Genomic DNA, 12,754 nt, shown 5'->3' on the forward strand with positions numbered 1-12,754 from the left:
TGTTAAATGTTTATTTTAGTGGCTGGTAAAGTAATGAAGCTTTTCTTTAAGTATGTTATACTTCATTACAGAAAGTTTTTTTAAATGATATAAAGACTCAAATCTGTATATGCTTCGCGAACTTTCCTAGTAGCCCTCTTAACCTGTCGCCTTACCTAATACTATTTCTACCAATGATCATCTGGCCAGAGTACGTACATGTATCAAGACTGCCTTCTCAACTGTTTTGTTAAGCACAGTGAATAGCTGTTAGGTAAAAAAGATCTTTCACATAAATTAGGTAAAATGGTGGTTTTTTATGTTCCAGTATTAATGCTGTTACAATGGAACATAGTAAACTTTTGAGGAACTTATAATTAATAGCCAACAGACTTATACCCATGTTTTATAGTTGGAAGTCTTAGTATCTTTCCCTTTCAGTATTCTGTAACCTATCACACTCTTCCTACACTCCTGATTCATACAGATGACAGTATCTTGGTTAGCCAAAGTGAGGACAAGGAATCAATTTCCTTGACCACTGAACTTAGAGCTCTCTTTTGACTTCCTCCGAAGCTTTCTTAGAGCTAACTACACAGGGAGCTTTACAACTGTGGAATCATTTTGATTAGCAACTTTGAGAAATTAGGATGCATTTCACTCTTACATTCAAAAGCCACTCCATTCTTCTAAAAATCTTAACTTAGACAGCAAGAGAAGAGTATTATCTGAACCAGAATAGATTCCTGACCAAACAAATATTTAACTTTTACCCTTGTTAGAATACATTTTAGTTCAATATTCACAGTCATACTTAACTTTAGAAATAGTTCCCATCTTGATTTTCTTCATATATATGTCCATTGTCAGCCATTTGAATCTGTAAAGACTCTTTTTGAAGATATTTTTCAGGCCAGTCATCTCAGTTTTAGAATGCTAATACTCTAGCTAGTAGGGAATTCCTTAATCACTGTTACCACATGGGAAGCTGAATCTTGTATGAGTGTCCTGCTGACAACATAAAAAGACTATGCGTTTTGATCCACCACTCTGCCACTGTCCTCTTGCAGCACAAATAAGTACCTCACAAAACAGTGTAACCAGTCTTTTCCAGTCCTTTCTTCTCATCAACATCTAGAGATTATTTAATTGTATATATGGCCCAGGGTCCCCTATGATACATAGCCCTGCCTTTAAGATTTCTGACACTCTACAAAAACTAGAAATATGCATCTCTATTGTATTATCTTATCTTCATCAAATTGAGCACACTATTTTGTAGACCTTGTGGAATACAGTGTATGGAAGAAAGTAGAATAGAATGGACATTGTCTCCTCAAATTCTGAAAGCAGGACCATAGCTTCTTGGCACACAGCCTGACCTTCAACAAAATGAAATGCTTGCTGCAGTCTGTGTGAAGAGCTGCAAACTTCCACCACTGAATGTTCCTAAGCAAGCATATTAGTTATATTAATAACATAATGGGAAAACTATTTTTTGCTTATTATAAATAGGGCTCTCATTGGAATGGGGCAACTGGGAAAAAGCAATTTTGCTCACGTTTTCCTGTCATATCTTTAACTCCTTTGGCTCCTACTTCTTCAGCGTTCACTGATGTTTTTCTATCAAATACTAAGCTTAAAACAGTCATAGTCAGATGAGAAGTTACTGCTGCCTGGTTCCCATTTAAGTTTTCAGGCTGAGGCTACCTTTCTAAAATAACATGCTCAAAGTTTATTCAGCACTAATACTTAACGCTTCACCTATGGACAAAAGGAAAATTTCATTGAACATCTGTATAAGTATCTATGTGTATACAAGAGAGACTGTCCCATGTGGTGAAATAATTTGCAGCACAACTATATGCTGTCTACACTTCCAAATGGATCATCTGGCTAGACATTGAATGAAGTCCAATATTGACTGCTTGGAAGAGCTATCCAATTGTTTAGTCCTAAACTCTACTGAGAGATGTGGGTGCAGAAGTATATCTGACATTTATTCCTTCAATTATTTTGTATCTGCTACCAACTGGGAGCCTTTACCATTCCTTACCTTTCCTCAATTGCATATTTTCCTCCAAAATTTTTTCCCCTTCCCTTAGGCTTTTAGACCAAAACTTGAGGTAATGCATGCTTTTTCTCTTTGAACAGGCTTAAGCTCTATTGGTGAGTTAACTTGGTACCAACTCCAAAAGCAAGACTGATCCAATAGGGATCTAATTTATCTTAAAGATAGCAACCTGTATATTTAGCATAAGTTCAACATAAAAAGGTGGCCAGTTATATATATTGTTAAATTTATATGAATAATCTTAACCAAGTATGAAGCAGTTTTTTCTTTACAGATGAAATATTTTATTTTTCTTCTATGGTATTTGAAGAAGGTCTGTAAAGGTGGCATATGTGTGCTACAAATATGTTGAGATGAGAGATATACTCTTTTTAAAAATAAATTCTTATCCTTGCCCTTTAAAAAAAAAACTTTATTTTTCTATAGCATACAATTCACTCATTTAATATAACTCAAGGGTTTTTAGTACATTCTCAGATATGTGCAGCCATCAACACAGTTAATTTTAAAACATTTTCATCACCTCAAAAAGAATCCCCATCCCTTTTAGCTATCATCTTCCTATCCCCAGATCCCCACATTCAGCCCTAAACTACCACTAATCTACTTTTTATCTCTATACATTTGCCTATTTTGGACATTTCATATAAATTGGATCACATAATACGTGGTCTTTTATGACTGGCTTCTTCCACATAGTGTAACGTTTTCAAGGTTCATCCAAGTTATAGCATGCACAAAATATTCAAGTTGATTTAGTCCCGTCTATTTTTCTTTTAGTTACCTGTGCTTTTGGTGTCATACCCAAGTCGAATGTCATGAACTCTTTCTATTGTTTTCTTCTAGGAGTTTTATAGTTTTAGGTCTCATGATTAGGTCATTAATCCATTTTGAGTTAATTATTGTATATCATATGAGTCCAACTTCATTCTTTTGCATGTGGGTATTCACTTTTCCCAACATTTGTTAGAGAGACTGTCCTTTCTCCAGCAATATTTGTTGAAGATACTGTCCTTTTCCCATTTAGTGGTGTTAGCACTCTTGTCAAAGATCATATGACCATATATGCAAGGGTTTATTTCTGGGCTCTCTATTCTATTCTATTTGTCTATATGTCTTTCTTTATGCTAGTACCACACTGTTTTGATTACTATAGCTTAGTAACATTTTAAAATGAGGAAGTGTGAGTCCTCCAACTTTGTTCTTTTTTAAAAAAAACTGTTTTGGCTATGCAGGTTCCCTTGAGATTTTGTATGAATTTTAGAATGAGTTTTTCTATTTCCATAAATAATGCCACTGGGATTTTGATAGGGATTGCACCAAATCTATAGATCACTTTGGGTGGTTAGGACATTAACAGTATGAAGTCTTCCAACCCAAGAACATGGGATATCTTTCCTTTTATTTGTATCTTCTTTAATTTCTTTCAGCAATGTTTTGTAGTTTTCAGTAGTACCTCATTCCTTTTTTATGGCTATGTAATATTTTATTGTATGAATATACCAAATTTTGTTTGTTTATTCATAAGTTGATGGACATTTAGGTTGTTTACATCTTTTGGCTATTATGAATAATTCTGCTATGGATGTTTATGTCCGAGTTTTCATGTAGACATATATTTTCATTTCTTTCAGCTTTGTCCTTGCCTTTTAAGAAGAACTGAATTTAAATAACAGTGAGGACTCCTCCGGAAGTCCAAGCTAGTTGAAGGCATTTTGAGTGTGATCTGTATTTGAGTAGCCACAAAGGAAATACAAAGTACAGTTCTCTTTCTTCAGAAGCTTGAGAAACCAAATACATACTTGCTCACAAACACTAACTTGGGAACTCTTACACATCAATTTTGCAAATAGTTGCTAATTGGTGTATTACAAATTGGATATATAGCTGACAAAAATATATGCATAAGTAGTATCCAGAGTGGCAATAATCAAAGAGAACTTACTGTCTTCAATGAAGTCTTGAAATAGATCATGGCAAAAAAAAAAAGAAAATGATAGTTTGAGTTTAGGGAAGTCATGACCATACACGTGGAGATGAGCAAGCATTATATGAAAAATGACGTGGCTAAAGGAGAGGAGTCCAGATGAGGAATAATGAGAATAGAGGTTAGCAAGATATCCTTCTCCATTTTATGTCCTCTTTGGTTGAAATTGATTGCGTTTGATAAACATGACCTTTTTCTCTACTTTATCTTTTCTCCTTAGTCATTATCATTAGTACACTCATTCATTGACTCAGTCATTCAACAATTATTTATTGAGTGCCTTTGACATACCAAACACTGTGCATGGTGTTTGGGGATACAAAGATGAGTAATACAAGGGTACTTCAAAAGTTTGTGGAAAAATAGAATTAAAAGATAATACAAATCTTTCTATGTACTTTTTGAAAACCCTTCATATATGCTGTGACACCAGGGAACTCACAGCCTAATGAAGAAAACAAAACAGTTTCACAAACAACCACAATACAATGTGAAAACTGTATAATAACAGATGGTTACAAATGTTATGAGAATATTAAGAGTAAATGCAGTCCCTACAAACCATTCTCTATCTTGTCACAAGAAAGGTTCACAAAAGACAGATCTCGTTATCTTTCAAGAGGCTTAAACTCTTCTGGTAATGTAACTTGAAGTCATTAGTCTGTTTAAAAATCCCTCATTGGATTCCCATTTTCATAAGATTAGGTTCAAATTCCCTTGATCCTGTTTCTTTTGTCTAAAATGCCGATCTCTCATACTTTGTATCAGAAACCAGACATTTGTGATAGATAAAGCTAAACGTCAGTATAAACATTTCCCACGTTTTACTAAAGGAGTCTTAAGGTAGCGTTGCAGAATTCTTATAATAGGATATGTTTATTATTTTGTAGCCTAATGAAGTTTGGGTAGATTGTAGCATTTAAATAACTCCATTTTATTCCTTGTCATACATACATTTTTCTCACTCCAAAGTTATTATTTGAGCCTCCTCAGAAATTTGAGGGCTATTTCTTAGTGTTTATGTATATGTTACGATGGGAGTAATTATTATTGCAAACTGCCAGAACAAAGTTTTTATTGGTTTCCAGAATCAAATGTTATCAAATTATGATCACATAGATTCTATACCATAGGAACCCTTTAGAATGAAATTGCATAGTAAGAAATTTCTCAGGCGTTAGAGAAAGAAACCAAGTCAACTGATATTCTTTTCTCTAAATTGACTGTCGGTGAGACCTTAGTCAACTTCCTTCCACTTTCATTTGTACAAATCTTACAAACAAGAAGATAATCATTATTTCTGTCCTCAGAGCATTATGTTCATTGATTCATTTACATTTTAAGCCACTCTGAGATTTACAGCTTTCTGTTATCAGTAGTCTTTCAAACTTGGCATGCTAAGTGTTCAGACTCTGCCTTCTTGGATGAAGCATGAACTGTTTCTTTGGAGGTACTGGCAAGGACTTAGAGTGGAAAAATGACTATGTGCTCTTAATGTTTATGGCCAACAAACAGTTCTTTGAGCTTTTTCATTGGTGCTAGTGGTGAAAACATATATATAACATAAAATTTACCATTTTAACCATTTTTTTTTTTTTTGTCATTTTTTCGTGACCGGCACTCAGCCAGTGAGTGCACCAGTCATTCCTATATAGGATCCGAACCCGCGGCGGGAAGCGTCGCCACACTCCCAGCGCAGCACTCTACCGAGTGCGCCATGGGCTCGGCCCCATTTTAACCATTTTTTAAGTGTACAGTTCTGTGGCATTGAGTACATCCACACTGTTCTGTAACATCACCATCATCCGTCTCTGAAACATTTTGGTATTTCCAAACGGGTACTCTGTACCCATTAAATGCTAGCTCCCCTTTCCCTCTTCCTCCTCCCAGCCCCTGACAACCACCATTCTACTGTCTGTCTCTATGATTTTGACTACTCTAGGTATGGCCTATAAGTGGAATCATGCAATATTTTTCTTTTTGTGACTCTGACTTATTTCACCAAGCATAATGTCTTCAAGGTATATCCGTGCTGTAGCATATGTCAGAATTTCCTTCCTTTTTAAGGCTGAATAATATTCCTATATGTATATACCACATATTGCTTATCCATTCATTTGTCAATGAATTCATCCATTGATGATTGCTTCCAACACTGACTATTGAGAATAATGCTGCTGTGAACATGAGTATACAAATATCTGTTTAAGTCCCTGCTTTCAGTTCTTTGGATGTCTACCCAAAAGTGGAATTGCTGGTTCACATGGTAATCATATGTCTAATTTTTTGATGAGCTACCTTGCAGATTTTGAAGTAGAGGAAGAGCAGTAAGTAATTACTGCTATGGTTGTATGACTTGAAAGTTCTAAAATCTAGATTTTCGATCCTACCTTAGCCACCTATGAAATGTGACCTTGAGTAAGTGACTTACCCTGTTTAAATCTCTCTTTCTTCAATTGTAAAATGAACATAATAATGCTGTACTGGATTTTTGCAAGAATAAATGAGATTATATGTGTGATATTATTTACTAACTTATAAAATGTAATAGGTATTTTTTAGGTTAACAGGGCCAGCTGCCAGAAACACTAAGCCCTTGTGCTATCTTTGATTATTAACCACTGTTACTGAACTATTCAAAATCCAGCAAAGTCATTGTCTTAGAATCTGAACTGATATAGAGCTTACATTTTGATCTTCCACCCCAGGCCAGATTAGTTCTAGATAAGGATCCACCCAGGAGATTTATTGTGATCCTAGGTGAATGCCATCAGGCTCACTATCAGGGACTACCTTATAGCTTTACATTCATTTGGGAGTTAATGTTGTATATGTGAATACAAACCAGCCGCTCTGGTCTCACCACTTCCGTCGTCTTCCGAAATATGGTCCAAAGCTCCAAGAATGGCTCCAGAATATCTTCAGCCTCCTGGGAGTATCTGAAGTCAGAATCTACTGAGAAGTTCTCCCTTCTAATTCAGGTGTTACTTTTCTAAAAGGAGAGTCGATATCACTATCACTATGGATCAGAGTACAAAATTAAAAATCTCTCTGTACTTACTTCTAGGTCCTAAGATCTGAAAACCAGACGTCTTAGGTGGCTAAGAAGGCCAAAGCCGAAAAATACAGATTCACTTATCTAGCTCTGAAAACAATGAAATTTTCTAAATTATACAAACACTCATGTAAATCAAGTCTTATGTTATTTATTGTCTTGATTTCCCCCCTCCTCTTCTTTTCCACCTCCTATTTATTTTTCTTTTACTTCTTTTAAATTAATAAAGATGGGCCGGCCCGTGGCTCACTCGGGAGAGTGTGGTGTTGGTCACACCAAGGCCATGGGTTTGGATCCCTATATAGGGATGGCTCACCTGGGAGAGCATGGTGCTGACAACACAAAGTCAAGGGTTTAAGGGCCCCTTACGGGTCATCTTTTAAAAATAAATAATAATTAATTAATTAATAAAGACTGGTTCTGACTACAGGATTTAAAGAATTGGTCATGAATGATGCCTGAAACTTATTTTTGCTGGCACTAGTTCAAATTTCTGAGCTGAAAGTGATTATCACCAAGATTGGTTTGAATGCACACTTCACATAATAGGTTATGGGCACTCTTCTTAGTCAGTAAATCATTTGGGTAAACATAGCCAAAATCAAAAGCTAAAATTCAAATGGAATAATTGGGAAGCTCCTTCCTTTTCTTTATTTTTCTCTTTTTAAGGAAAAAAAAAACTTTATGACTATAAAAATGGCATGTGTTCATTGTAGAAAACTTGGAAATTTTTGGAACAGTATAGCAAAGGGAATAAAAATCATAAATAATTTTAACATTTTGAAATAACAAATGCTTTATATTTTCACATATGTCTTTTCCTTCTTTTTCTATCGCTATACACTTACATCATAATATAGTTAAGGTAATACACTGCAAGTGTAATTTTTCATGTTTTAAAAATATTTATCATAAGAATTTTCTTACGTTGATGAATATTCTTCATAGATATTACCTTAACCTGCATAATATTTTATCATAGCATAGATCATTGTTTATTTAAGTACCTATGTTATTGATATTTTGTTTTCTTTACATTTTTCACTAACGTGAGCAACTCTGAAATAAACATGCACATAATGATTTATCCATTTTCTTAGGATAGAGTTCTAGAAGTGAAATTACTGGGTCAATGGTAATGAAGATGTTTAAGATTTGGCTTTCCTTTTAAAGAAAATCATATATGGGTTGTTAAAGGATTAGTGACACATCACCTGAACACATCTTTGATGACTATTTAGCAACTCATATTCAGATAATCTCTGTAAACATTACTATGAATTGACTGGATGTAACTTTCTATTTCAGGCACCAGGCTGCATCTCTTCTTTCTGTCTCCTAATCCATGGGACAGAAATCAGGAGGTCTGACTGAGCCCATTTCCATGCTGTGTCAGACAAACACTCATGCCCATCTTTTTTATAACTGCCCACTTAACCCACTGCTCTCAATATTCACATTTTTCTTCTCTTCTCTTTTAGACGGAATGGGGCGAGTCCTTGCTCAAGATGTATATGCAAAAGACAACCTACCCCCCTTCCCAGCATCAGTAAAAGATGGCTATGCTGTCCGAGGTAAATATTTTGGTTTTCTTGAGTATTATCAGACTCACACTATTTTTTTCAGATCTTTGGCTCAGCACAGGCACCCAACAACTGTTACATCTGTTTCCCCTGTGGCTGTCAAAATAACTTCATTCACAGATAACCATGTTAATCGACACCTGTGTATTTTCTGGTATGATCTCGATTAAGACTTTTCAGTGAAAATATGAAGAGTCTTCAAAAAGTTTATGGAAGGATTTGTATTATCTTTAATTCAGTTTTTCCACGAATTTTTTGAAGTACCCTTGTACTATAGTTACATGAAAATTCTTGCTTACAAATGAATATATAGGGATCAAATAAAAACATTGTACCATAATTTATTCTTTTGGGGTTTTTTTTGTTTTTTATTTTTATTTTATCGATATACAATGTAGTTGATTTTCACATCCCTTTACCAATTCCTTTTGCCCCCCTCACTCTCCCCACTCCCCCCATCAACAGTATTCTGTTCATTTGTCCTAACAAGTTCAAGGAATTGTTATGATTGTTGTACCCTCTTCCCTGCCACCCACTGTTTGTTTGTTTGTTTGTTTGTTTGTTTATAGCTCCCACAAATAAGTGCGAACATGTGGTATTTCCATTTCTGTGCCTGGCTTATTTCACTTAATTTGATTTTCCCTAAGTCCATCCATGTTGCTGCAAATGGTAGTAGTTCATTCTTTTTTATAGCACAGTAGTATTCCATTCTGTAGATATACCACAGTTTCCTTATCCACTCATCTGATGATGGACATTGGGCTGGTTCCAACTCTTGGCTATTGTAAATAGAGTTGCAATAAACACTGGAGTACAGGTATCCCTTCAGCATGATGACTTCTATTCCTCAAGGTATATACCCAGTAGTGGAATAGCTGGGTCTTATGGTTTATCTATCTGTAATTGTTTGAGGAAATCTCCATGCCATTTTCCATAAAGGTTGCATGATTTTGCAGTCCCACCAACAGCGTATGAGGGTTCCTTTTTCTCTGCAACCTTGTCAGCATTTATCATTCTCAAGTCTTTTGGATATTAGCCATCCTAACTGGAGTAAAATGGTATCTCAAAGTGGTTTTGATTTGCATTTCCCAAATGCTGAGTGATGTTGAGCATTTTTTCATGTGTCTGTTGGCCATTCATATATCTTCTTTTGAGAAATGCTTTATTCAGCTCCTTTGCCCATTTTTTATGGGGTTCCTTGTTTTTTTTTTGCTGTAAAGTTGTTTGAGTTCCTTGTATATTCTGGATATTAATCCTTTGTTAGATGTATATTTTGCAAATATTTTCTCCCACTCTTTTGTTGTCTTTTCCCTCTGTTGTTTCTTTTGCTGTGAAGAAGCTTTTTAGTTTGATATAATCCCATTTGTTTATTTTTCCTTTGGTTGCCTGTGCTTTTGGGGTCATATTCATGAAGTCTATACACACTCCTACTTCCTGGAGTGTTTCCCCTATGTTTTCTTTAAGGAGTTTTATTGTTTCAGGATGTATATTTAATTCTTTAATCCATTTCGAGTTGTTTTTGGTATATGGTGAGAGGTATGAGTCTAGTTTCATTCTCCTACATATGAATATCCAGTTTTCCCAGCACCATTTGCTGAAGAGGCAGTCACTTCCCCAGTGTGTAGACTTGGTTCCTTTGTCAAAGATCAGATGGCTGTAGGTGTATGGGTTGATTTCTGGATTCTCTATTCTATTCCATTATCTGTGTGTCTGTTTTTATGCCAATACCATGCTGTTTTGGTTATTATAACTTTGTGGTATAGTTTAAAGTCAGGGAGCGTTATGCCTCCAGCTTTATTTTTGTGCTCAGGATTGCTTTGGCAATTTGTGGTCTTTTGTTATTACACATAAATGTTAGGATAGTTTTTTCCATTTCTGAGAAAAATGTCATTAGAATTTTGATGAGGATTTCACTGAATCTGTAGATCACTTTGTGTAGTATGGACATTTTCACAGTGTTAATTCTTCCAATCCAAGAGCATGGGATATCTTTCCATCTTCCTGTGTCCTCTTTAATTTCTCTCAACAGTGGTTGGTAGTTCTCATCGTAGAGGTTTTTCACATCCTTGGTTAACTTTATTCCTAAGTATTTATTTTTTTGGTGGCTATTGTAAATGGGCTAGCTTTCTGGCATGATCTTGATTAAGACTTTTCAATGAAAGTATGAAGGGTCTTCAAAAAGTTTATGGAAGTATTTGTACTATCTTTAATTCAGTTTTTCCACAAATTTTTTGAAGTACCCTCGTACTATAGTTACATGAAAATTCTTGCTTACAAATGAATATATAGGGATCAAATAAAAACACTGTGCCATAATTTATTCTTTTGACCCCTACATGTGCCTAACAGCAGACAGTCTTGGTCTGGAAGTTTTCCAAATGTTTTCTAGTTGAAAACATCTTTATGGTCCAGGAAGAAAGAGCAGATTCCCAACATAGGGTTAAAGTGAAGCAATCTGTTCTGCATTAAACTCAAATGTCAGTAAAGGACTTCATGAAAAGCAAGCATGAGGGAAACATCTAATTTTCTGGGAGAAGCTATATTTTAAATCTCTGGAGCCCCAGATAGTGCCAGCAGCTCACACCCTGAAGTTGTCTGAGACTGCATAAAGCTTAAATGCAAATACTAAACAGCATTTGCCCGCCTACAGTGCAATCTAATAGCCCAAAGTGAAAATGCAACTGAATTACTTAGAAATTGTTATTGATTTTTTTTGTTTTTGTTTTTCTGTGTATACTATGGCATGAGGCTTTGAAATATGTATACATTGTGGAATGGTTCAGTCGAGCTAGTTAACATATACATTATCTCACATATTTATCATTTCTTGTGGTGTGAACGCTTAAAATCTCTCTAAGTGATTTTGAAATATAATACATTATTATGTTATTGGTTATTAACTCACTTACTATTATTATATATATTTATTTATATATAATTTATTATACTTTTTTATTCAAATATATATTTATATATATTATTTATTACCTTGATTATTTCTTCAATTATTATTGAGGAATTATTTATATTATTAATTAATTCAATTATTATTTCTTCAATTATTGTTGAAGTAGTGTCTAAAAAATTTCCCAGTTTATCAGAGCTGTTAAGAAGACCAATTCCTTTTTAATCATAAGTTATGAAGTCTCTTACTTGGTTTTAGTTTTTGATTCTTAACTACATCTAGCCGTTAGAATAATTTCCTTTTTCTTGTAATTAAACACATTCACTAATCTCTTTTATGTTCCATCATCATTTCTTAGCAGTATCTTTTTATGTTGGAGGCAGTATAGCAAATCATTAAGGCTGTGGTTTTTGAGCAACGTCCAAGTGATCTGGATCCTAGTACCTGTTTCATCTATATAATTTTGAGCAAATTGCTTCAAATTCTTGAGACTGCTTTCTCGTATGTATAATGGCATTAATTATAATAATATTTACCCCAACAGGCTTTAGTAGAGTACCTGGTGTGCATGCGCGCACACACACACACACACACACACACACACACACACACACACACACAAGCACTCAATAATTGTTTTTTAAAAGTTTAATGATAATTTTTATCTCTATTATTATAATTATTATTATAAGCACATTTTCTTAGACCATCTCTGAAAAAAAGGATGACATTTATCTGAATTGTTGCTGTCATATTCTGTGTAAATAAAATGGTAGGGAAGTTAATATTGTGTTTTAATTTCCCCCATTGTGTCCTTTCTCAGGAAGCCTATCCTGGATGCACCTCATTCAGCTTGATCTTACTAGATCAGCGTATTTCTGAAATTGGCAAAGTCAAAATATAAATAAATAATTCCCAATGGCTTCTATGTTTTTTTTTCTTCCAAATTGATTCCTTTTACAGAATGACTATTAGAATGACTATTGTCCAGGAAAAAAATTATTTCATTCTTCTGATAGCCTCATTGGCTCTTCTTGTTTCTTATTCCCCATTTAAAAAGTAAATCCTGTTTTCATCTGATAATTTGTAAACCACATAGGATTACTATAAAATCTTGCAAGCCATACAGGATTACTATGAAATGACAAAGAATTTTTACTTCCAGCATAGA

At 34.5% G+C, this 12,754-nt stretch overlaps 1 protein-coding gene across 4 annotated transcripts in view; it reads left to right on the top strand.

The window, feature by feature from the left end:
- GPHN (gephyrin) overlaps nucleotides 1-12,754 on the top strand; it is a 562,178-nt gene that overhangs the window by 450,038 nt on the left and 99,386 nt on the right. For all 4 annotated transcript variants that reach the window (XM_063088486.1, XM_063088482.1, XM_063088484.1 and 1 more), the window contains one exon: nucleotides 8,577-8,669. In XM_063088486.1, coding sequence (XP_062944556.1) covers nucleotides 8,577-8,669 — 93 coding nt within the window. The remainder of the gene's footprint in view (nucleotides 1-8,576; nucleotides 8,670-12,754) is intronic.

The sequence above is a fragment of the Cynocephalus volans genome, chromosome 3 (genome assembly GCF_027409185.1).
Source record: "Cynocephalus volans isolate mCynVol1 chromosome 3, mCynVol1.pri, whole genome shotgun sequence".
NCBI classification, from domain to species: domain Eukaryota; kingdom Metazoa; phylum Chordata; class Mammalia; order Dermoptera; family Cynocephalidae; genus Cynocephalus; species Cynocephalus volans.